Raw genomic sequence first — 26,691 nt, forward strand, 5'->3', positions numbered from 1 at the left:
AAATCAAGTGTTGATCATTGTTGGAAAATAATTTGGAGTTGTTTAATATATTTTTATTACCATATTTTTCATGTTAAAAATAATACTTTGATGCCACAAATATCGTTTCATCCAAATGGATTATCATCTGAAAATAAAAACAGGAACTTAGATATTTATTCAGTATGCAAGAGCAAACAAACCTATAACGTTAAGATTAAAGATGGACTACACACAATGCAAGTCTTATTATGTAACGTATGTTGTAAACGATAAGTACGAGTTGGTTGTCAAGCTTATAAGTGTTCACGAGCTTGACATATTTATTGAACACTAAATATTTGCCCCCTTTTTGTCTTTGTTACATATTTGAAATTGAGAATGAAAATGTTTGTTTTTATGGTGATTAAGGTTATAACATACTGAAGACTGCTGTTCCTCTTTTTTATATGTGTACCTGCTATGTCGATTTGTTTCGTTCCTACATCGTTTTCAATATAATTGAATGTATGTTATACATTTCAGAGGTCTAGCTACAACACCTGGTTTAATCTAACAGATTCTACTTAAATTAATGCAAGTAGCAAGTCTTGAAGCTGACATGTGTTAACCATTGGTTAGATGTTAGATGCTTTTGAGCTTTTGATTTTGCCATTTGATTATGAATTTAAAATTTTAAATCTTCACAGGAGTTCGGTATTTTGTTCTTTTACTTTTTACTTTAATCAGATAGTTTAACCAAAATAATAATAAACCAAATGGTCTTATGTTTTTACTGACTTTAATTTATTTTAGTTAACAACTTTAAAATGATATATTATTGGTTGAATAATAAATTTTATTACCTGGGCATGACACACCCACATCATACTGGTGTCCACAGTAGCTACCTGTTTTGTACCAGCCATTGGATCCACAACTATCGATGTTATCTTCGTGCCCAGCACAGGTCAATCCACTCAATAATACAGGTCCTGTACCTCGTCCAAAGTAAGCATTTGGAAATACCTGTACCTTCCTTAAAAAATCACAGTTAAATACCAATCGTTTTTTGTAAATATTGAGTTTTCGGTGTTACTTATAAAGTTAGAATTGTTTTACATTTTTTCTCATTTAGGAGCTTCGTATAGGTGAATATATATTTGTATAATACGGGTTTTTTTTATTGTTCAAGGCCGTTTGGCGACCTACAATTGTTAAATTCTATGTTGGTCTCTTATGGAGAGCTGTATGAACTTGTCTCATTGGCAATCATACCACTTCTTCTTTTTTATATTGTCAGAAAAATCATCAAACATTATCCAACATGCTCCGTGCATAACTGATGAAGTTCGTTTTCCATATTTTCTTCAGAATACACCAGTCATGCATATTATACACGAAAATGTAAAATTTGCATCAATATTTGAAAAAAGACTGAAAATGTGCTTTTTAAGAGACATACATGTGAGAAAAATGTCCTGTGTTGAAATACTTTGGATCCATTACATATTAAATAATGTGTTGTTTTATGTCTAATAAACGTGTACATAACCTCTCAAGTATTGTTAGGACTAAAGCAGATAATGTTAAAAAAAACAACGTACCCAGAGGTGGAAAGTCCAGCCATTCTGCAAATTACTTTTGCATCATCTATATCAAAACCACTACTATATCCACATATGGTACCCCACTGACCATTTACCAATAATTCTACACGACCTTCCCATTGTTTGAAACCGCCAACAAGTCTGACACCTAGATTATAGGTTTAATACAGAATCATTTACCTAGTAATCAAATAGTCATAAATAGTCTATGATAAATTTTTGTTTCTTTGTTAAATTCAATTTTCGTTTTCCTGATTTTTTTATCAATACTTACTGTTTAGTTTACTTAAAGTAGTTCCATCATAATACAAAACTAATGAAGTTCCTTCAGTGTACTTGAATACATTCCTGTGTTATTATGTAACTGAAAGTAATATGTCAATAAACAAAAGTATAAGTGAAATACACATACCTTGTACGACGTCTGTTCTATTACCGCCTGGAAATATATTGAAACAATGCAATTAACAAACACAACATGGACTGTGTTAATTCGTTTAAGAATGTTTTGTTATGACATAGGAGCTTTAATTTTGTAACGTGTTTCTGTGTTCACTTGTGTTTGGCATTTAGTGGTTACTTTTTGCATTCTGCCCTCATTATTATCATATAATTACCTGACAGTGTGTGTATATAGAATGTTTTTCATATGATACATGTAGCTATTAACTTGTTTAATTTTTATCCATTGGACGCAAGTTGTAATGCTATGTTGATATTCTTTTGTTAAAAGTGTGTGTTGAACATCATAAATTTATCTTTGTAAACTTTTGCAAATATGCTAGTGAAATATGTATCTGTTTCTAATCATAGCATTGCAATAAGTTGCTTACTATACTTATCAATATAAATGTAAGAAGATGCAGTAATAGTACCAATACGAAAACTGTTCCCAAGAAAAAAAGTTCAGGTGTTTTATGAATAACAAATCTAGCATCTTTTTTTTTTATAAGCATAATTTAGAAAAAAAACTTACTTAAGCAAGCTACTCCTACGTCATCACTGTGTTGACACGAGCTTGAGATTTTAAATAATCCACTTGATGCACAACTATCAAGATGTCGCTCATGTCCACTACACTGTAAACTGTCCAGGTAAATTGGACCAGCTCCTACTCCAAAATGTCCAGTTGTAAATGATTGCAGAGCACTTGGTAAAGTGTTTGAAAAAAAAATAATTAAAAATTTAAAAAACACAATATTTTATAAATTAAAGGATCAACAAAGAAAGTTGACATTTTGCGAATGATGTTAACTCTTTTCATGCTGTTTTGCAGTTCATAAGACAACCTCGTGTTTTTTTTGTTTTCTGTTAATTTTCATTATCTTGTTTTTATAGTCTTTGAACATCAGTAAACTACTGACATGTATGTATTAAGAGTCTTCAAGAGTAAATATAATACAAGCATTGCATTACCTAATGTTACATTTATTTAGAAATGTTAGCATGTGAGTTTGAACTGATCATGATATACCGGAACATAAATTTATCCTAGATATGCAGATAGTTGTTATACATTTAATTTAAACCATAGCAAGTAAAGGCTAAAACATTACTTGATTTTCAATAAAGATGCCAATTTTATTTTATTGTTACTTAACTTGTTTCAAGACAGAGAACATTAAACATTAACAGTTTGTACCTAGAATATCCTGCCATTTTACAGATTACTTCCGCATCCGGTAAATCAAAACTGTTGTCACAAATTGTTCCCCATTGTCCATTTATATTAAGCTCTACTCTTCCTTCAAATGGTCCTGCCCCACCTACTAATCTTATCCCTACAATAAACAAATAGAATACAAATTAGAATTGAAATTTGGAGTATGTTAAAGAGAGAACAACCTGATCGACGATCAGACAACATCCGTAGGACACTAAGGGGTCTTAAAACGCTTTTAATCAGTGTTAGATTACAAGTGACTTTAATTGACTTGATAAGTGATGTATTCATTAATTTATCAAATTTTATATTTTATTCAATTGACCATAAACCTAATTTTGATATGTATTCTTCGTTTTGAAAATAAACCAAAGCAGTACAGCTATCTCCATGTTTGTTTTTGGTATGGCTTCATGTAACTTATTTCAGATTTGTCTTGGTTTTAACTTGATGATTAAAAATTAGACTAATAAATTATATTTTTGGTAAAATCATTAGATAATATAAATCAAAGCAAAAATGAAATAAAAAAACAGGGTACAAAAAAGCCAAGCCATAACAAATTTTGAAGCTCTTCCTTCTACAATTTCGTATCTAAAATGTAATGTCAAATCAACGAACTTATACAAAGACTCAAGTGAAATAAACAATATGAAAACAGTACCAATTTCTAAACTAGTTATAGAAAATGCCTATAACATAGTTACGTTTCAGTAATAAATGGAAAGAGAGAAACGAAACAGGCGAAACATTTTTGGGACCAGACATTCCAACTGACTCCATTTTCAGAAAACGAAATCTGTAACAAACATAAACTTTTAGCCACCGCTTTACAAGCAGAGACAAATACAATGAAAGTTCCAACTATGTATTGGCTTCCGAAGCTACACAAAACCCCTTACAAATATAGATTTATTTCGTCTTCAAGCCATTGTTCAACTACTAAATTGTCTATTCTTCTTACCAGCACACTTGGTACAATTAAAAACCTTATAATAAATTGTTCAAATAAGGCCTTCGAAAATAGTGGAATAAATTACTTTTGAAGTGTCAAGAACTCGTTGGAAGTTCTTGATAAATTGCATGCTCATATTGGTGATTTTGAAACTGTTCAGAGTTTTGATTTTTCTACCCTGTATACCACATTGCCTCACATTCTCATTAAGAAAAAAATCACACACCTAATTAAATGGGCATTCAAAAAATCAGAATGTGAATATATATGTTCAAACTCTTTTAGGTCATTTTTTAGTAGCAATAAACAAAAAAACTATGTTAATTGGACATGCTTTGATACTATATATGCCCTTGAATTTTTACTAGATAAATTTTTTGTTCACTTTGGGGATTCCGTATATCGTCAAATTATCGAAATTCCAATGGGAACTAACTGTGCACCACTTATTGCGGACCTCTTTTTGTATTGTTATGAGTTACAATTTATGACAAAAAAAAGCAAAGACTCATCAAAACAACATCTAATAAACAAATTTAATAATACTTTTAGATATTTGGATGATATTTTGGCTCTCAATAATGACGACTTCAGTATGTATATTAATGAAATTTATCCTGCTGAACTTACTTTAAATTAAGCTAATACTAATAATGACCACTGCCCTTTCCTCGATCTTGATATCTATATCACTAACGGAAAGCTTAATACTAAAATTTATGATAAAAGGGATGATTTTTCATTTCCTATCGTTAATTATCCGTTTTTAGATGGTGACGTTCCCTTGTCACCATCTTACGGTGTTTATATATCACAACTTGTACGATTCGCTCGTGTTTGTAACAATGTTTTAGATTTTAACGAGAGAAATTTATGTATTACTGAAAAATTATTACACCAGGGTTTTCGATATCACAAACTAGTCAAAACATTTACTAAATTTTATCATCGGTATAAAGACATCATTCGTAAATATAGCTCAATATGCAGACTTTTTATACGTTCAGGTATTTCACATCCTATTTTTTATGGAAATATTCTTTATAAAGCACAAAGGTGTCAGTATTCACCTCAGAAAATTACAAAACCTTTAAATAGACTGATTAAGAAGGGATATAATTACGATACTGTTGTCAAGTCATTAAAGATTGCATATTTTGGCGTTAATATTGAGTCACTGATAAGGTCTTTGCGTCGGAACTAAAGACATTCGTTCTAAAAACAGTTGTTGGCATGACACGGGTTATGTTCTTCTCATATATGTTATGATGGTATGATACTAAACCCTTAACGGGAAGAATTGTGCCTGATGTTCATATGATGAAATCATAATCTTTCAGTCAGTTTAATTGAAGTCTGGAGCTGGCATGTCAGTTAACTGCTAGTAGTCTGTTGTTATTTATGTATTATTGTCATTTTGTTTATTTTCTTTGGTTACATCTTCTGGCATCAGACTCGGACTTCTCTTGAACTGAATTTTAATGTGCGTATTGTTATGCGTTTATTTTTCTACATTGGTTAGAGGTATAGGGGGAGGGTTGAGATCTCACAAACATGTTTAACCCCACCGGATTTTTGCGCCTGTCCCAAGTCAGGAGCCTCTGGCCTTTGCTAGTCTTGTATTATTTTATTTTAGTTTCTTGTGTACAATTTGGAAATTAAAATGGCGTTTATTATCACTGAACTAGTATATATTTGTTTAGGGGCCAGCTGAAGGACGCCTCCGGGTGCGGGAATTTCACGCTACATTGAAGACCTGTTGGTGACCTTCTGCTGTTTTTTTATTTTTATTTGGTCGGGTTGTTGTCTCTTTGACACATTCCCAATTTCCATTCTCAATTTGATGTATGTCAAAATAAAAAAAACCGTACAATCTAGTGTGATACGTGAATATAATTTGATATAGAGAAAAATGATACCAGAGAGCATAATTACAACATAACATATCAATTTGTATCATTTTAAAGGGTATACTATTTCTGCCAAGCTTAATCAATATGAGGCAGGTATTACCTTTGAATTGGGACGAAGTCTATGATTTTTTTAAAACCAACAATGTTAAAAAGAGAAACGGAAATATCGTAACGTTTCCGATTCTGGTTCTGTTGTTATGGATTTTAGTTGAGACGTTATTTAAGTTATGATGTCATATTCAATGTTAACAAAAGAAACGCTGTCATCAGGTAACGTTTTTTTTATTTTCCCGATTTTTTTTTTTTATTGGATTTTCTACTGTAATATAGATGTAGTTTTTTTATATAAACATCTGGAGAGTTTATAGCTTAAAACAGAGGGACGAAAGGAACAGTAAATTTCATAAATCGGAAAAAAAATGACAACGCCATGGCTAAAAATGAAAAGAACAAACAGACACACAATAGTACACAAGACACAACATAGAAAACTAAAGAATACACAACATCAACCCCACCAAAAACTAGGGGTGATCTCATGTGCTCCGGAAGGGTAAGCAGATCTTGCTCCAACTTAACTTGTTGATGTCAAAAATTAATATTTACCTTCAGTTGTGTATTTGTTAGCATTTCCTACAAAAGAAACACGAAAATGAATGCTAAGCTACAGTTAACAATGTTTCATACAGAAATTTTTCTGTTGCCACACCCTTTTTCCCGGTTGTACTATATGTGTAAACTCAGGTGTAATATCACCGAAGGTGTTCTTTTCCAGGATGTTAAACTTGTTTTCTTCATGTGGATTTGCATAACGGCTTATAATGTCATATTGCTTACCAAACAATGTATCCATTCTTGTTCCTTGTCAATTTGTTAGGGTTTTGTATGTTTCTTGAGATTTACCTCCTTGGTCTATTTATATGTTTGATGGTATTTGAATATCAGTTAAGTACGTTTGTCCAAATTAAACATACAATGTAATTATCGATAATTTGCATGGCGTTTGATGCTCTTCAACAGTGACCTTCTAATTTTTGTTAATTCAAGTTTACTTTATTTTGTAAACCTATTAAAAGGAAATTCGGAGTAAGATTTTTTTTAAATATTCTAAATACCAAACATGACATTATAAACATACTTAAACATACAACTCCTGCATCAGTTGAGTGTGTACATGTTCCAGTTTTGTACCAACCATCAGACCCACAGCTGTCTACAATATTTTCATTTCCACTGCATTTAAGGGTACTAAGGATTACGGATCCATTTCCAGGACCAAAATGCGCATTACTATATGCTTGTAAAGCCCTGGATGAAATTCAAAAGAAGTTATTTAAGACATATAGGAATGAAAGATTGTTCCGTCTTAGGAGTGTAGTGAAAATTAACTCTTTGTTTAAAAGATACAAGTAAACAAAAGAATTTAAATTACCAAATTCTGAGATAATTCTTAAAGGGGCACTAGCTGTCAAATTCATGGTCACCAATTTGACTCAAATTCTCATATTTGATTAATAACAATGTAAAACATTTATCCAATCTATCAAACGTTTAAAATAAACAGTTTACAGAGCATGGGGTAGATGAAATGTAGGTTCGTTTCGTGTGTATTTAAATCCAGACGCCATCTAATTAACTATCGATTTGACCTCAGATGACCATATAAGCGATGTAAACACAAATAAAGATATGAATAGGTTAAACCAGCACGTGCAATTGGATTTTTATAGGTCTGTTTGATTTGAATTTATAGATTAAAAATATAAGTTACTCATTGTTTTTAACCGTATAAGAAATAATTTATGTGGATCGAATTAGTAATCAAATGATTTACCGTAGTTTCACTTTCATTGTTGACATTTTTTTCCTTTAAATAACCAGTTCACGTACAATGCATGCGTTGTCAGTCTCTAGCTAGGGGGTTAAGTTAAGTTCACATGAATACCGGTTAGAATGATGATGACGTTTTCACTTGCAAGTAAATCAGTCAAAAATTATGTATAAACGCTTATTTCAACAAAATTAAAGAAAATTGATTGCTAAAAGCAAATTATTATTTCATTATTCCAATTTAATTAATGATTAATCTAAAAAAATATATACTTAATTTTTTTATATATATCGTAGCTAGTGCTCCTTTAAAAGAAGATTATCTATTCAAAATGGGTAAATCAAACGATCCACAATATCAAACAAGGCAGGGAATATATTGATAGAGATGAACGGTTACAATTATATATTGACTACAAATATATATTAACTCCTTAACGTATGGACAAATATATTTAGGAAAACCAATCTAATGAAGAGAAAAATAAATTAATTCAAAATATGGTTTTTAACAATCAATATAAGAAGATCTGAAATGAATGAAACGAGAAAACCATTATAGGTCAAAGTACGGTAACGGTCGTGGCTCACACTGAACAACAAACTATAAAGGGCCCCGAAAATGATTTGACAGTGTAAACCCATTCAAACAAGAAGACTGGTGATTGAATCTATATCAAAACGTGAAACAAGAAACACTTATGAATCACATCAACAAACTTCTGAACATCAGATTCCTCACTTAGGACAGATGCATACAAAAGCATAGGGTCTACATGTTACAATAGGTACCAACCTTTATCTTTTACTAAAACAATAGTGTAATACCTGTATTTTTTTTATTTCAAAATAAAATGTAAGGAAATATTAGACTCATGTCTATAAGCAGATTCCCTTTCCTATATCACATATAATCATGATAATATCTTATTAAAAAAAAATGCACATTGACGTTTAGCTTAAAAAGTAGATAAACAGAAACACGCAGTTGAGGTAAAGTCTTAATTAAACACATTATCAGTGTACCTTGAATATCCTGCCATACGGCAAATAACTTCAGCATCATTCATATCGAAATAACTTCCACATATGGTTCCCCATTCTCCATTTACATTTATTTCAACTGTTCCTTCATTAGGACCTGTTCCTCCTACAAACTGGACTCCTAAAAGTATTCATCGAAAACGTAAAAGAAATCTAAATAATGGGAAATCGATGTCAAGTTTATAAAATAAATTCATGAAGTTATGAAGATGATGTCTGCATTTATTAAATCTGCACACTGAACGTTTTATATGTTCTTAATTTCTTTTCATATAAAAGTATTTGCAGTTTTGGACATGTATATTCTGTTTCTTCAGTGAATAGTCTGATGTTTTTGGTTTTGATTATACATTCAAACGTACAATACTGATTATTCTAAAAAAAGCTGCATCTGTTTCACAACCTGTTTTACAATTTTATAAATTTCCTGTTTACAAAACTTTGGAATTTTCGAAAAAAATTAGATTTTCTTATTCTAGGCATAAATTACCGTAGCCGTATTTGACACAACCTTTTGGAATTTGTGATCCTCAATGCTCTAAAGCTTTGTACTTGTTTGACTTTATAAATATGTCGATATGAGCGTCACTGATGAGTCTTATGTAGATAAAACGCACGTCTATCGTGCTAAATTATAATCGTATTAACCATGTTAACTTTGATAACTATTTACACTTTGGAAAAGTAAAAACAAATAATACTTTCCGTCAATTCTCGACATGACCAAACAAAAAGAATTTGAAACCCTGGTTAAAACTAGTTCTTAACAAAGAAACTCAAAAACCTGTAGGTATCATTATGATATAAAAAGTATGTATACAGAAATCAATATAAGTAGATATAAAACATGAACAGTACCTTGTGATATTGATATCCTGTCACTGTCTGAAAAAAATATCATATATAAGACATAAGGTTAAAATATATACATTTTTGTGAGACAAAAACAATAGCTGTCGTATGTTGATCCTGCAGTTGTTTATGCAAAAGAGATACAACCAAAGTCTGTTGTGACATGACTCGTGTAAACTTTTTATCGTCTGTGCACCTTTGACTGTAGCTTGTAAACATAAAAAACATATTTGACACGCTACTTCTACTGCTAGTTCTATGTACCACGTCAGGAATATGACAATTATTATCAAATCGTTTGATGTATCATTTACCTAATGAGTATTAGTCTTGAATTGTCATCGGGGGCTTTAATAACTTTTTCACAACAACTTCTACTCTTACTACTACTACTCTTACTACAACAATTCTACTACGTCTACTACAACTACAACTACTACTACTACTTCTTCTACTACTACTTTAACAACTTCTGATACTACTACTAATTATTGCTTGTACAGCTTTTTCACAATTTACAATTTTTCACAAAATATTTGTTTTTACTAAAAGTCGATTCAGATAAATGAAGTGAAGTGAGTTTCTTACCCAGACAAGCCACACCGGCATCATTATCATGTGTACAAGTACTAGAAAACCATCCATTAGATCCACAACTGTCTAAATGGTCTTCATGTCCACTGCAGTGTACATTGTACAGCATAGACGAACCATTGCCATGCCCAAAATGTGCATTTGAAAAAGCCTGTATAGCCCTACAAAAGTTACAGAATATACAATAAGGCTAACAAAATAAAATCAAACTTTAATGGTTTACTTTCACTTAATATGAACGGTTAGGTATTCACTTTGAAAGTTGTCACGGTTTCATTGTTTTCATTGTTTTTCTTGATTTACTCTTTTGTCTGTTTAGAGGCATATTTCATTTTTTGTAAAAAATATCCCTTATCCAATTAGCAAATTACATGTTGATATTATTGGCTACTCACTTTCAAAATGACAATCTCTTCATAACTATAGTACATATTGGTAGGAGTTTAAAAATGGAACAAAAATTTCTTAAAATTAAAAAAGAAAGGTTAATGTGCTTGTTTTCGAGATATGAGCGATTGAAATCTTGCCTTTTACAGATGGTTTTCATTATACATATACAGGCTTATAGAAAGAAAATTGGGAGTCGATGGGCAAAATATTTTAAGGCATTTAAATGGATAAAACCAGAGGATTCCGATAATCCGACAAAAATCCCAAAACATGACAAGCCCACATCCTTAATCAGAGTGACTTACAAAAAAAACCTACAATTATCATAAGTATGCACATTATATTAGAGGAGAACTGAGTTCAGAAACTGTCATCAAAATAAAACACCCACCAATACATTCAGGTAAACTATTACCTAGTATAACCAGCCATACGACAGACAACATCAGCGTCATGTTTATCAAAATTTGTGTCACATATGGTACCCCATTGTCCATTAACATTTAGTTCAACCGTTCCCTCATATGGTCCAGTCCCTCCAATAAGTCTGATCGCTAAATTATACAAAGATATATAGTTGAAAGTTTTAATTGTGTTTTTTTTAAATCCAAATTAGTATTCGAAAAAAAATCTAGCTTTAAATGAAGAAGAAAATGTTGAGTTCTTAAAACTTTAAATACAACACATGCAATAAAGATTGCTAAATGAAGTTACTATTTCGTATCCTTAGATATTTGTGTCTAGTGTATAATCTGCTTTAATATTTCATAGTGAAGGTTAAACGAATTAAAGTTATTGTAGATCAGGGAGAATGTAAAAATTGCTAGGTTTCTTTTAAACTATGAGATGGTTTGTCGACTGTTTGAAGTTCCTCTGTTTGGATATGCGTCAGCTGATTTTAAATGAGCACCTGGTTTATCATTACTTAATTATTCAATATTGAAGAACAGTTCATTTATCATTCTTTGTCACAAGCTTCAAATCAAATGTTTAAAACATTATAGTTTCACATGCATATCATGTACATAAATTGTTATTTAATCGAATATGATCAATTTACTTTTTGAATAATTGATATAAATAGCTACTACCTTCGGTTGTTTCTAATCTGTTTGTTCCTGAAAGAAATACAAAACAGAGTAGTATCCTTTGATTTTTTGGGGGAAATACAATCCACAAATCACTAACAAAAGACTCTAAAAAAACCACTGGTATATTTGTATGGCTTTTAACCATTTAATTGTTTACATTTTTTGTTTTTTAATGAACCAACATCATAAGAATAGACCAATATTCGCTTTCAATGGTCTGACAAAGATCTCTTTTACTTTTTGTCTAGAACATATCGTTTGATCTACAGGATTTTTCGTAAGCAGATACACTTTGAATTATTTGAAGGCAAATAATTAAATTGACCTTTGACATTTGACCTCATTTTCATTGTTTTTGACAAAATACCTCGAATCAAAAGACCATAGGCCTCTGTATCACTTATGCTTTTCTAGTTACGAAAATAATTCACTTATATCAAAAACAAAAGGGGAAATAACTTTCATATGAAAGAAAGGGTTGGATAAGTCTTACTGACACATGAAATCCCGACATCTTGGCCGTGACTACAAGTTGATTTCCGATATCCACAATTTCCAATGTTCTGTTCATTGCCTGAACAAGAAAGGTAACTGAAAAGACTTTTTCCAACACCTTGTCCAAATTTTGCTCGTGGAAAAAATTGAATTTCCCTGAAAAGAAAAAAGGAAAAAGATTTAGTTTTTCTTTAGTTGTTCAGATTTTTAGGATTTTCTTATACTTATTTCAACAAGTGTTACAGAATATTTCTGAACATCATATGCTTTCATTGTATGGTTAAGTTCCTAATTGCAATTTTGTGACTTTTGTGTAATACTTCGTATAGTTTTGGTTGTCATTTCTGATCCGTCATGATCATCTACTTTATTTTTGTTGAAAAATAGATATATAATCAGATCAGTTATCCCCGTAGACTGACTATTTATCCTAAATAAAGTGACCTGATCGCATTTTTAAATGCATGCGTTAACACTTTCTGGAACAGACAGCTGTATTCATTCATTAAGATATTTCAAAAATGTTTTGTCCGTCATTCTTCTAACCATTATGGCGAACAGGTGTAAATACATTCAGAAGTACTTTCCAAAAGACATCATCAAAAACCTATCATACATGCATTGACATCACTATGTACAATTATAAATGTTTGATTTATAGATTAAAATTCCTTGTACTCAGTATTGTATTGGATGCATTATTTTCGTTTTCCAAATGAAATTTTATAATGATATATAGATTTATATCTTTTATATAGATATACTTTCTTGGTAAAGAAAAACATTTGCAGCTCCCATATGTTACAGATATGAGAGAAAATTACAAGCTAAAACCTTAACTGACATCAAAAGAAATTCTCTTTCATGATGGGGATGCAAACACAGTTGAGGGTTTTAACTGAGATTGATTATATCAGGGGTTGAAGTAAGAAAACTTTGCTCAGTGTTTGGAACACAAAAATTATGCTCCAAACATGAAATCCAGCATTTTGATTGGTTGATTTTCGAGTAGGAGTACAAAAAACTGACTCGAAAGTTTTATGACCGCAAGGCCTGGTGTACAACTTACTTAATCTTACTACATCCTCTTCGTACGTACTTGCACAAGAGGCCACAAATGTTCAACTTAACTACAATACAAATTACCAACCTTCCAAATCCTAGCATACGGCAAACAACCCTTGCATCTTTCAGATCAAAATCGTAGTCGCAAAGTGTTCCCCAACTACCATCTGTATAAACCTCTACTGTTCCCTCCCAAGGCCCTGCTCCGCCAGTGAGACGTACTTCAGCTAAACAAAATAATCATATCTTGTATGATAATCATTCTCGTATATAATTGTAGATGCTTGACATACTACTTTATTTACAGTATTTAAAAAGTGGTGTTTGATATAAATATACACAGACAAATACGTGAGATACATATAACGACTAAACATTGATTAAAATGATAATTAACTTTAAATTATAAGGGTGTTTATTAGCAGAAAAACTATCGTCTTTTGTACATACACATGTGTAAGTGTGTAGAGTGCAATTTTATAGTCCGTGTGTTTTGACCCTTTTAGTAGATTCATTATTGTGCACATAAATTCGAACATATTCCTGACAGTACTGATACGTTTTTAACGATTGTTATTAATCAAACCTGGAACTCTGTATCTTTTCCTGAACTCTATTATATTCTCTTCGTTGATGAAGTCAATCGTTAGAAAGGAACAAATTTACCAGAACGACGTCATGTTTGTTGAGCATGTGTATCTTTTGAATGTTTTAATCCTTTTTTCTAGATTTGAGCAAGGCTTTGGTTGTTTTGACAAATACTTTCTGAATATTAATACTACATTTCATTCCTTGAATCTAATCCTAATTACAGAAAGGAAAAAAAATCACTTACATATTGTTGCACTTTGAACAAGCAAAATGTTGAACATTAAAATAAAGCTATACGTCAATATCATCCCTACAAATACATAATAAGTGAATGTAAATGATAACTTAGACAAGTTGACAAAAGAAGTGCCAAAATCATTTTGAAAATTTCCATTGGCCTTTTTTTTTTTTTTTTTTTTTTTTTTTTTATAAATGACCATATTCATAGGCATAAACAATGGTATTGAGATTAAAATTAATTATTTAAACATGAAACTACATATTTTGAAAAAATTTATAGTCTTCACTTACCTAAAAAAATGTTGATTAAAATTAAAGGCAATCGACTTAATTCAAGCGACATGTTGTAAAATAAATCTTTTTTGGAGACTAGAGTTCAAAATATTTAACTTCAATTGTCCGTGTGTTTGAAAACCACAATTATTTCTAAAATGACTACAACAAACCACAACAGGATGTACTTTGTGGTTAACCTTGAAATTTCGGGATCACAAAAATTAGGATGTTGGGAGAAAATAATTTGTCGTTTTGTAAAATATTGTTAGAAATCAAACTCTTTTAAGGATATTTCCAAAACGATTGCTCATCACCATGATCAGAACGCAGCAATGTAAATTCTGCATAACATTTATCTTGAAATAGAAGGAACTTCAACACATTCACTTCATTGAAATGTCTGTAAACATAAATTAAATATTGATAACTCGTATTAAAACATGTTAAATGTTCACTGAGTATAATGAAAACACAAATCTGATGTGTACATTTTGTGTATGGTTGCTAATGATATGATGAAAAGTAGATAGTCATATTTAAAGAAGTTTGCTTCTTATTTTTAAAATAACAAGCTGTTCATAACATTATGATATGTTGATAGGGGATAACTGTGGCAACCAAAAGAGTGAAACAATGTGTTGGTCTGTGTGCTTGTTTTCGAGATATTAGCCATTGAAAGTTTGATTGGAAAAGGTTCTCTCTTGATTTTCATATCTTTATCATTGACAAGTTTGAGTTCTCATAAACTTAAAAAAAAAAGACTTTGACAAATTGCTTATAATTATATATAAGAAAACAAAATAAAAGAAAAATGGGGGTCAGCGTGCAAAATATGTTAAGGCATTTAACTGGATAAAATAAGAGGATTCTGAAAATCGGACACAGGTCCAAAACATGACAAATGAACATTCTCATTGGATGCATTGTGTTAAATTATCATTGATATAAAAGAGGAACAAATATATCATGCATGTATAAGTCACATAAGTCAATAGAAAACAATCAAAATAAAACAAACAAAAGAGTTGGAGGAGTGTCTTCACTTACTTGACTTGTGATCTGTCGTGAACTAATTGATAATAATACAACTTAAGCATTGATACTACATGTTCATTCGTGTACTATCTCATGTTTGCCATTTAATTCTTATCAGACTGACCGCATTTGTCTTATAACTAAGGTTGGCACAATGCATATCAAATAAAATTGATTCTTTGGGAAGATTCACACTTTGAATGATACAAAAATATATTATTCTACCACTGAAATATGTTCTACAACTTCGTACTTTATTTTACCTTTTTGAATTTTATGAATTCGAGCGTCACTGATAAGTCTTTTGTAGACGAAACGCGCGTCTGGCGTATATACAAAATTTAAATTAGGTATCTATAATGAGTTTATTTGAAACTGTATTTGAGGCTGTCTTGTCTGCTCATTGCTAAACAAAATTAAAAAGAATATTGTTTTTAGTTATATGCTCATCAATGCAACAACAATACAAAGATTATGTGAATAAATCGAAGTAAATAAAAAAAGTGAATGTGAGATTAATATATTAGTAGAAAATTATCATCAAGTCACGTGCAAATTTGTCACACCAGGCTAATTTAGCTTTTAGGATAAACATAACCTAAAAGTTTTGGCATTTTCAAATTGTTTAAAATATATATTTCCATAACAGGTGTGTAACTAATATCATGAGAGATTCTTTTTTTTTGCAAATGATTTATTGATGAATCAAATGACTTGAACAAAAACTCCAAAATCAATCTTTTCGACGTTTACCTCCCTTTGACCAATCACAGATTCCTTGATGATGTTTAGTATGTATTTGCCTGTACTTTTTTTTTTTTATAGAATGTGGGTACTTGAATAAAATAGATTGATTTTTAAATTCTTTTATTTCTGTTTCTTTAAAGTTAATAGAATTAAGGGCTACAGGTTTCTTAAGTCTCTAAATATCGTCTTAGCAGTAATTTTAAATAGGCGAACTTAAATCCTTCAGATTATCACATAAAATAAGTCTTTTACACATCAGTGTGTACATTGTTTTTTTTGTATTATGCTCTCTGATTTACATGAGGGGGTTTAAACCTGGAATAACGTAGAAACCGTTAAACAAAAGTGTCATTTTAAGATGTTGTCTTTTCCGTATCGACTTGGCTTATGAGTATTTTTTCCCCGACTTTTTTTTGAAATGGCGATATTCGTTTCTTCTTGAATAATCTGTAAAATGCAACCGATATTTTGGACTTTTATCCATGCATCTGTATGTCGAATGTGACCACCACCTATATACAATTACGCTTCATAGTTTGACCTGTAGAGAAGCATGCTCACATTTGATTTGAAGATGAAAAAAAAATTGAAAGTAAGTGATCCACTATATTTTGTAGGGTTTGCAATAAGAATTTGTTAACAGATCATTTGTAAAAATTATATGAATTAAAACTTATTTTGTTTCAAAACGTTGTAATGATTAAAAATAAGTTTAAATTTAAATTTTTACTTTTTAAAAAGTGTGACACTTGTAAACTCAAATAAAAAATCAAAAATCGTTTACTTGTGTCTGTCTTTGCATATTCATATTCAATCAGTAAACAACATAATCATACTTTTACTTTAATTCTGGGACCTTTCGTATATGTCCATTCATATATGAACATGTATTCTAATGAAGTAGAAAAAAATAACATGTTGTTCTATTGTCTGCACATTGTAAACAAATATAATAAGGACCATGGAGCTACGATTCCGCAGCTTTCTTCAACTAGAGTTAGTAGGTCAATAAATAAGAAAAACATATAAACCGAGACATGAAACCCCGGATACTGGATTTAACAGATGACTGAACATAAAAGACACGAGCACGTGTTTGTTTTCAAAACATTTTAGAAGAAAGTGAAGAAATCTGGTTGCAATTTTTATATAGTTTAATCCTAGAATCCTTATATGCAGCATGGTAAGTATTAGTTCAACTTATTATTTCGCATATAGTTGGTACACTATAGAAAATCATTGATAATCACATGTGATTTAATTCACTTGCTGTTTTTATTTCGGGTAGTTATCAAAGGTACCAGGCTTATAATCTGATAACCCAGATAACACTCATCAGTCACACTCAGATCCAACTATTTAAAAAAGGCAAGGTAGTAAAAAAGTTAAAGAGCATCGAGGACCCAAAATTCCCTAATGTTGTGCCAAAATACGGGGTTTGTAAGCTATGCATTGGGGGAAAAATCCTAAGTATTTCGAATTATATATTAAAAAAAATAATGACTATGCAGTTCAAAATAATATCAACACCGAAAATTTCTCGAGGACAAAACCAGTATTCGGTTGTGTAAATAAGAATGCATAATTTAAACAAAACCAAGTCTGACTATCTCCATGTCACGAACAGACAAAAAGCACTCTACTTTCGCGTATGAAAAAAAACCTTATTCTATAAAATATATAAAAAGTAGATACAAAAAATAATTTATTGAATATTATGCTATTAAGATATTCTCACTCCCATTACAATTGCATGTGTATTTTATATACATTATTACAACTGTTTATAATTACTGTCTAATAAAGTGCATTGCACATGTTTATAATTATTAAGTTTGAAAGAGACAATATACCCAAAAAAAACAATCAAACTCATAATAGATTATGCGGTCGATACTCATCTCAAATATTGGAATCATACAAAACAATATTCAGGATTTTAACAGAATAAAATAATGTTCTCAGAACGCATTACATGATAATGGCATCTCATATTACTGTATATTTTTTTTTAAGTGTTTGAGATTAATCAAATTTATCCAAACAAAATCTGTTAATTTTTTTTTATTACAGAATAGATAAGCTGTATTTGCCACAAAATAAATATATCTAACACACATAATGTATACAACTCATCCGGTGGCCTACGAAAATAGGTTGGATTTTTTCCCTTGTATTTGACAGTTGTGGGTAATATATCCTAAATTTTATTTCACTTAAACATTTTTGGGTCATAAACATATATCTTGGGTATTTCAAGGCACCTTTTTTTTAATTTTTGGTTTCTATAGAATATTTTGTGGATGTGGATACATAGTTAGTAAAGCTTATACACAGGTTAAATAAATGGGGAGATTTGATTGCAGTGATGTTAGTTTTCTTCTAAGCATGAACATTTATGTGATATTCTTTCTATAGTACTTTACTGAACAGATAAAGGGAATAGAACTATACTGCTGTTCAAAACTCATAAATCCACGGACAAAATCAAAATCGGGGTAACAAACTAAAACTGATGGAAACGAATTAAATATAAGAAGAGGAAAACAACCACACAACACTAAAATGTAACACATACAGAAACGGACTAAGCATTAGACAAAATCCTATGACAAATATATCATCAAAATCAAATATATGAATTTGAGATAGATAAGTACCGTGACACGTCTTATGCCAAGTATTTCTTTACTTGAAAGATACAGACATAAATTCTGTACATACTTTTGAAAAATGCAAATTAAACAAAGACTAATAGGGGAAAATCAATGGTGATATTACACCTAATATGAGAAGTTGACCTTGTGAGTACTCTCGTATATTACAATTCCTTGCTAATTTAAGTTAAATTTTACAAAAAATTATATATTCTGAGGTGATTGAGTATCAAAACACATGTAGTCCTTTCTTTGGGATTCTACCATTACTATTAGTAGACAAAAAATAACATACTTAGTGTTTCGGGGAGCTTTTACTCCTTATTTCTTATATTCTGCTATCATAGAAAGCCTTTTCTTTAGAAAAAGTTTGATAAATATATAAATAAGTAAATTCAATAAATTTAAAGCAGTAGCAACAAATTATTTCCTAAAAGAGAAGCTTTTTTATGTTCCTCTCTCAACCGTGGTATAGCTGGTATTGCGATATGGGCTTTGCATTGTTGAAATCCGTACGATGGTCTTGGTTTTTTTATGCAATATTTTGGATACTTCCAGTAACATACGTAGTTATTAAAGCTTGTACACAGGTTGAAAAAGGTAGAACATTTGAATACTGAACTTCCAGTGATGATTATTTTCTTAGTTGCAATGAAATGTTATGTAATTTTTTTTCTACATTACTGCCCAGGATAAAACTTTCCTCATGACCAGTGTTTGAAACCAAGACAAATTCTGCACAATGTTTTGAAAAGTGCAAATTTAACAAAGACTAATCGGGTAAAATCAATGGTGGTATTATAACTTAATAGGATGATAGGGCCATATATTTATTGATTCCTTTTCATCCGCAATATTTGAAGAATGTTTCTTGAATTGAAAATTGTTCCAATTCAAAAATAAATTCATAAATAATTTCTGTGCCACGAAAAATTAATATTTATATTCGAATCTAAACAACTGTACTAAAATTAGGTGATTCAAGCGATACTTATTATTCTAGATTCCCTTTACTATACAAATATACTAATTCCCGCATAAGAAGAAAACAATTCACGTTTTTAGGATTCATAGGTTTTAAATGTCCCAAAGTAAACAAACCAATATATATTGTTGTTACTCAATTATATAAAAATAATTCTCACCTTTATCAAATTACTCAAACACATGTAAGATTGGTAGTATTTCTTCTCGACATCATTAGTTAACTCATTTATGGCAAACTGTAGCGCACCTGCCCTCTCAGCGGTTCCTAAAAGTTGTTCACAAAACTGCTCAGGTTAAGATAAAATAAATACTCGTATTTGAAATATCAAGTATTATATATTTTCTACAGATGAGCAGTTTAAATTTTTCTAATAAAGACTGTTCACTGTAATCTGTTAAAAACAAGAAGAAATAATATATTATATACAATATAAGTTCAGGAAAATATACACTTTTTGTATGAGGCTGAGAAATTGGAGAAGAGCGAGAGGTTCTACCAAACCCTTCACCAATTTTACACCGAGTACAAAAACATCGATCTAATATTGCTTTTATACTGCAACCTTAATTAACACATTGATAGCTTTTCTAATCGTAGTAAAAATTTTAAACTTATTTTAATCCCTTACTGGACCCCTGATTGTGGAGAAACTATTCCATGATGAAATTGACATTATACAAAAAAAACTATGTTACTTTACTCAGGAAAAAACACAACTAATTGCAGTATATCTTATCTTATCTTATATTTACCAAAAAGCATATAAGAACTGAAAGGACACACATCATGGAGGTATTATGTCAGTCAGGATGATGTCTTGCTTATGTAATGAAAATGTGTAATTACATTATAAATATACACAGATATAAACAGAAAAGTCAGACATGAATACATAAAAAAAGGTGTTTCCGGAAAATATTAAATAATGATACTACGTGTACGTCACACTTTTGATGTGAATAAAAAAGCGTTTTGTTTTGACAGGTATCCATTATATTAAGCTACACGTTTGAATAAATATAAGAAAACATAGACAAAATAAATCTGTCTATTCTTTGAACATGTTATCGATGGTGAACATAAAATAGCATTGCCTAACAAAATTGCCTAATTTTTAATTGGTTATCATTCATTGGTTTTAACTCTTATACTCTTCATTTGTAAGTAATGAATACTGTATATGGTTCATACGTATTGCAGATTAAATCGATGGTGTATCTGTTTGAATGGTTTACACTAGTCATTTGTGGGGCCCGTTATAGCTTGCTGTTTGGTGTGAACCAAGCCTATGTGTTAAATGCTGTTATTTCATCTATAACGACTTACTTTAACAAATTTTTGCCTGAATGGCGAGTTGTCTCATTTGCACCTATACCACATCTTCTTGTATGAATACAGGCATCTACTGTTAAATTCTTTCAATTCGTTAACATTGTTTTACCAGTATGTATATTGTGAATAGTCTTCTTAAGCGATTTGGTGTCACGATTTCACAGAAGCATGGGTTCGATTCCCGGCGAGGGAAGAATCAAAAATTTGCGAAAGCAAACTTACAGATCAAACATTGTTTGGTTGATGTTTAGACGAGTTGTATATATATATTTATAGTAATCATGATACCGGCCTTTTACTTATACTTAAAATTCATTCATAATAATGAATTTTGAAATAGATAACCATGTTGTATCTAGATAAGCATTAATCACCGGATATCAACACAAAACACTTCAGTGGTGATAATAATAGACAGGAGACATTTTCTTATTTTTTCCTCTTTGCTAGTGCATTCGTATATCTATAGTGTGATCAAAATAATTTGAGTTTTAGAATAACTATACATAGTTAAAATAGTTGTATATAATTACATGCATACATGTTAAACACCATATTGAAAGGATAAGCCTCATATACAACAAGTTATTGTGCATGCAGTTTATTTTCATAAATACGTCCTTGTATATTTTTTTTATTTCCGGTGTAAAAATGTGTATCATTTGCACACGCAACAAAAACTATGATTAGGTATTTATGTCTTTTTTTATTCTTTTTTTATTCTTTCAAAATATTTTGAGTAGATAAATTAAATAATGAGTGTACAATGTCTTTTATTTTTATTGATTTTCAAGATTTATGATACTTTATCGATTCCATTGTTTCGTGAAAAAAATGTATGCATTTATTTGATGTATACACACAGCTATTATATGTCTTGTTTTTGGTGAATAACAAATAAATGTCAAATAATATAGTGTTGTCGAGGCCCCCCGGGTACAAAAATTTCAAAAAAAAGTAAACATTTTTTTTTTATTACAAATTGAGTTATTACACTATTAGTTATTACGTATACTTTATGATGGTACAAATAAATCAACCAAAAATATCGATTCAGTTTACCCCCAGATATCTTTTAAAATATTTATATCATTTGAAAAAGCTCGACACTATCTTCCTTTGGTGCAAAAATGCCACTTTTTGGCATTAACATTGAAATATCTTTTTTAAGTCATCGTTGACCTATAATTTTATTATTGTTTTCAAATAAGCTATACATAAACTAAAATAATTGTAACATTCTAGCGATTTCTATAATTTAGTTCTTTTTTGTTTTGATATACCTATATTTCTCCTATTAGCTTAACGAAAAAAAAGGACATAAACAAAAATGTATGCTTCTCTCGGAGGAAGATTGTGAGCTCAAATGAACGGTGACCCCATTTTTTTATTTCATTTTTCTATTAAGTTTATGATAAAGTTCATTTATAAATATTAGTGAAATCCTATATTAAAAAATATATACTTATACACGCGAGCCCCCTAAAGACAGATGAATTCAATGAGTCCATACATCCAAAAATAAGATCGACGATGTTAGCTCGTTTGATCTATGAATGATAACTTGTCGCTTAATATATGCAGGCAATGCTATATGTGACCAAACAGTCAGTCAGACCATAAGATCATATAATATACCTAAGTAAGGTAAGCAGTGGTGCAACAGAAAGGATGATTAAATAATAAAAACAAGAAAATAATATTAAACAATAGTGTGATATTTTATTTTTGTCATCAGGGTCAAGACAAAGACACTAATATTTTTGAAATGTATTTTAGTGCATAATCATATATTCAAGTTCAGAATTTTATAACTATTAAAATGATGTAAAAAGTGAAACACTGATAATGATTTCTGTTTTTAACGTGACAAACGAAAATCCGTGTTTGTTTTTTAAAAACTATCTAGATATATATGTTTATATTTTTTCTATAAATAACTTAATAAACAATAACATTACATTTCATTAGGATATGTATGCGTCGTTTGATTACTATTTCCATTTTGATAATATTATTTTATATAGAATTTGCTTGGTTTATATCTAAATACTGTTTAGTACGAATTTGCAGTTCACGCATTTATTTCTATTTCTAAATATACACAATGAGTGTACTGTATATAACCAAGTTATTCTATAAACCGTATAATGATGCGTTACAGTTGTTTATTTCACAAATAATTATATACGAGATCAGAGTGTGACATTAGCATCAGATACAAGGTTATTTAGTTTCAAATGTGGGAACCTGTAGCACCATTGTTATATAATGACAAACGAACTAATTTTCAATCGAATTTTGATTACTCTTATTTCAGTTATTCAATTAACATTATCATTACTGCAATATGACTCCGATTTTTTACATCATTTTTTTAACTGATATTTTTATCTAAAGACATACAATATGAATTTACACTACATGTAGAAACTTGAATTGCTTTGTCGAGTATATTGTAACCAACATTCATTAACAGATACAACAATTTACACTAGAACATTAATTATTTTTTGCTTAATATATAAAAGCTATAAATCCCGACAAAGTGTAATCAGTTTATAAGGTAACCACATTTAAGATATATAATTTTGTATTGAAAAAGGTGTTCATTATGCAAATGCATATACCAAAACCTCTAGTTATATTTTATTAGGAAGAAGAATTAGGTTTTCTAAAACAGTAAATGAAGGGCGAAAGATACCAGTGTGGCATTCAAACTTATGAATCAAATATAAACTTACCACGCCATGGCTAAAAACGAAAAGAAAGACAAACAATAGAACACAAACAGTACGTTTTATTTGCTTGGTAAAATTGATTTGTTAGTAAAGATGGGTTTGTTTAAGGTTGTTACTATACTGTTGCTATTTAATTTAGATTTTTTTATTTTTTTTATTTTTAAATGGCTCTTCAACGGTTTCAGTTCTTATATATCTTCGGATTTCAAATGTTTGGCTTTGAGCGTTCCTAATGTAAGTTAATCAAGAATAGCGCTTCGGACGCAAGAAATTATTTAACGCGTTGTTTTTGCAAGGTAAGTCAAAAACCATAGTCTATGTGTCTTAATTAAAGACGCATCGACAAAAAGTTATTAGAAAATGCTGAAGTATTGATTGATTAGAATGGCATTACTAAAATCAGTCCTACAAAACGCCACTTACATTGGAATAAAAGATAAAATAATATTAATTTTCTACAAGAACCGATGATTAAGCACAGCGCAGATTTAATATTATTTTATTATTATACGCTTCCACTTGAGAAAACATATATCAGTTGTAAATCAACTTACGTAAATAGAGTCGACTATCTATTAAAAAAACATTCTGTTAACAACATGTAGACAGTCTTTATAGCTATGTCAATTGTAAAGACAAAGTAAACTTGCAAGCGTCAGATTTGTATATTTAGATCTGTGTTCCAGTTTTAAGTATATTTTTATTTACTATAAAATATTCTAGACTTGGTAAAGAATATTTTAAGACTAAATGTTTAATCCGAATGTATCATGACAAATTGAGTTCTACACAAAATTTGTTTTATATTAACAATTACCTTATTGACCAAGTTATAGAAATATAATTTCCTATATAGACTCTTGTATAAAGAGTACTATTTTTTCCAAGTAGTAAATGTATGATGATCAGAACGAATATAAAAATATGCAACATTCGTCTTCGATTAGTCAGCATATTTAATAAGCGAATATTTATTTAGAGAATATTGTATTTGTCTACTTTTGTTTTGATAGAAAGATTATTTTACTACAGAAATTTGTATGTTCAAGAGAAAAACAATATTTAAGATATATTACTACATCGATATCAAAATATCTTCAGTTTTTTGTAAAGTAATTACATGTAGTAAGTGGAATCATTTAATTCAATGCAGATGAACTTGTATGGAAACAAATAAAATTTACAGCATATATGAATAATGAAAAAAATTGCTGCAGCTCTATGCTGATAAAAAAAAGCTGGAAATTACAACCGGGCACAAATAATTAATATAGCAATGTTTAATTGGAAACGCCATTGAATATTTCCTTTAGATGTAAAAAAAAATCAAGAATATCAAGACAGTTATTAAAAACAGCGTAAACAATAAAAGACAAGAACTTTAAAAGAAGAATTTGGAAATATTTCTCAATATACTATTCAAATAAACATATTTGCAATTAAGTTCGTACAAAATTTAAATAATGCTTGCTTATACATTTTCGAGTGCTATGCTATTTATAACACTGTCAGTCATTTTTAATTATGATTCAAGAAATTATTTATAAGCGGAATTGCAGTTGATACAATTTTTAACGATCTGGTTAAAATGTTAACAAGATAAATAAGTAAACAAATTATCACACGCATATATGTATGTATAATGGTGTATGTTATAATAAATATTTATCTATTGAAATATGATATGTATCCAATTTAAAAGAATGATCATAAATAGTTAAAGCTTAATAGCTTGATGCTATAAAGAAAGAATATCGACAATTTAAACATGGTTATTCTTATTTTCTATTCACCGAAAATTAGATACACAGTCTTGTGATAGGATGTTTATACAGCTGTCATGCACTCCTACTTATTAATCATCAATATTATTTATAAAATAGGCATTAGGATGCACCTAAAGCAAGTGATAAAATGTACTTCCTAAAACATGTATATGTGTACATGTATGCATTTACACTATGCTGATAGTCATAATATAAAGTGTATGTTTAAAAAAAATCATTAAATGTATTTCATGAAGAATTCCGATTTAAAATATACATTTTATGTGCATCACCACTGCATGCATACTGTTTGGATCTCAACTGATATACTCTTATACCTCATACCATTTTCGAATAGCGTAAAATATAAATTATATGAACATCCGGTAAATTTTTTTTGTTGAAAAACTATTAATTCTAAATTAAACCAACTGCATTAATCGTTAATCATTATGTCCCTCGCCATTTTTTCATCTGACTTCAATAGATTTTAAAAATTTAAAGAGACATCAGTAAAACATCTTTGATTTTATACGATATGAAAAATGGTAAAACTCAATACTAAATGTTTTCATATTGGCAGTTAATGACTTTCGAAATGTAAAAAGATGTAAAAAGATGGGATGAAAACTCTCCATCCAAGTCACATTTAAAAAACTGAACATTTATAGGTCAAAGTATGACCATCAACGCTGAGTCTTGTTAGATATAAAGGGCCTAGTCAAGATTTTATACAATATGTAAAACAAAACCTTACCTATGTAGATGTGGATTTATCCAGCACATATGAATGATATGTTCAACACTTTTTATCTATGTGTAAGTTACGTAATATCATAACTACTAATTGAAGTCACG

At 29.9% G+C, this 26,691-nt stretch overlaps 1 protein-coding gene across 2 annotated transcripts; it reads right to left on the minus strand.

The window, feature by feature from the left end:
• On the minus strand, window positions 1-26,691 carry LOC134718723 (deleted in malignant brain tumors 1 protein-like). Of its 2 annotated transcripts, XM_063581410.1 has the most exons (19): window positions 26,591-26,691; window positions 20,152-20,258; window positions 15,615-15,636; window positions 14,296-14,361; window positions 13,546-13,687; window positions 12,394-12,551; window positions 11,901-11,927; window positions 11,225-11,363; window positions 10,414-10,580; window positions 9,832-9,858; window positions 8,956-9,094; window positions 7,238-7,407; window positions 6,706-6,732; window positions 3,211-3,349; window positions 2,545-2,717; window positions 1,981-2,007; window positions 1,566-1,716; window positions 825-997; window positions 1-127 (listed from the first exon to the last, which is right to left on the minus strand). In XM_063581410.1, the coding sequence occupies exons 2-19, from the start codon at window positions 20,173-20,175 to the stop codon at window positions 108-110; spliced, it is 1,791 nt and encodes a 596-aa protein (XP_063437480.1). In that variant the 5' UTR covers window positions 20,176-20,258; window positions 26,591-26,691; the 3' UTR covers window positions 1-107. The 2 variants fall into 2 exon arrangements, with proteins under 2 accessions (XP_063437480.1, XP_063437481.1); XM_063581411.1 differs by lacking the exons at window positions 15,615-15,636; window positions 26,591-26,691.

Source organism: Mytilus trossulus, chromosome 5 (assembly GCF_036588685.1).
Source record: "Mytilus trossulus isolate FHL-02 chromosome 5, PNRI_Mtr1.1.1.hap1, whole genome shotgun sequence".
Lineage (NCBI taxonomy): Eukaryota > Metazoa > Mollusca > Bivalvia > Mytilida > Mytilidae > Mytilus > Mytilus trossulus.

What these genes read in the sequence shown, in the direction of transcription:
- LOC134718723 (XM_063581410.1), bottom strand. Translation starts at nt 20,175, where the DNA reads ATGTGTTTGAGTAATTTGATAAAG. An exon ending in TAGAACAGACGTCGTACAAG is followed by an intron (nt 1,717 to 1,980) that starts GTATGTGTATTT and finishes CCTATAATCTAG; the next exon opens with GTGTCAGACTTGTTGGCGGT. An exon ending in TGTGGGTGTGTCATGCCCAG is followed by an intron (nt 128 to 824) that starts GTAATAAAATTT and finishes TTTTATTTTCAG; the next exon opens with ATGATAATCCATTTGGATGA.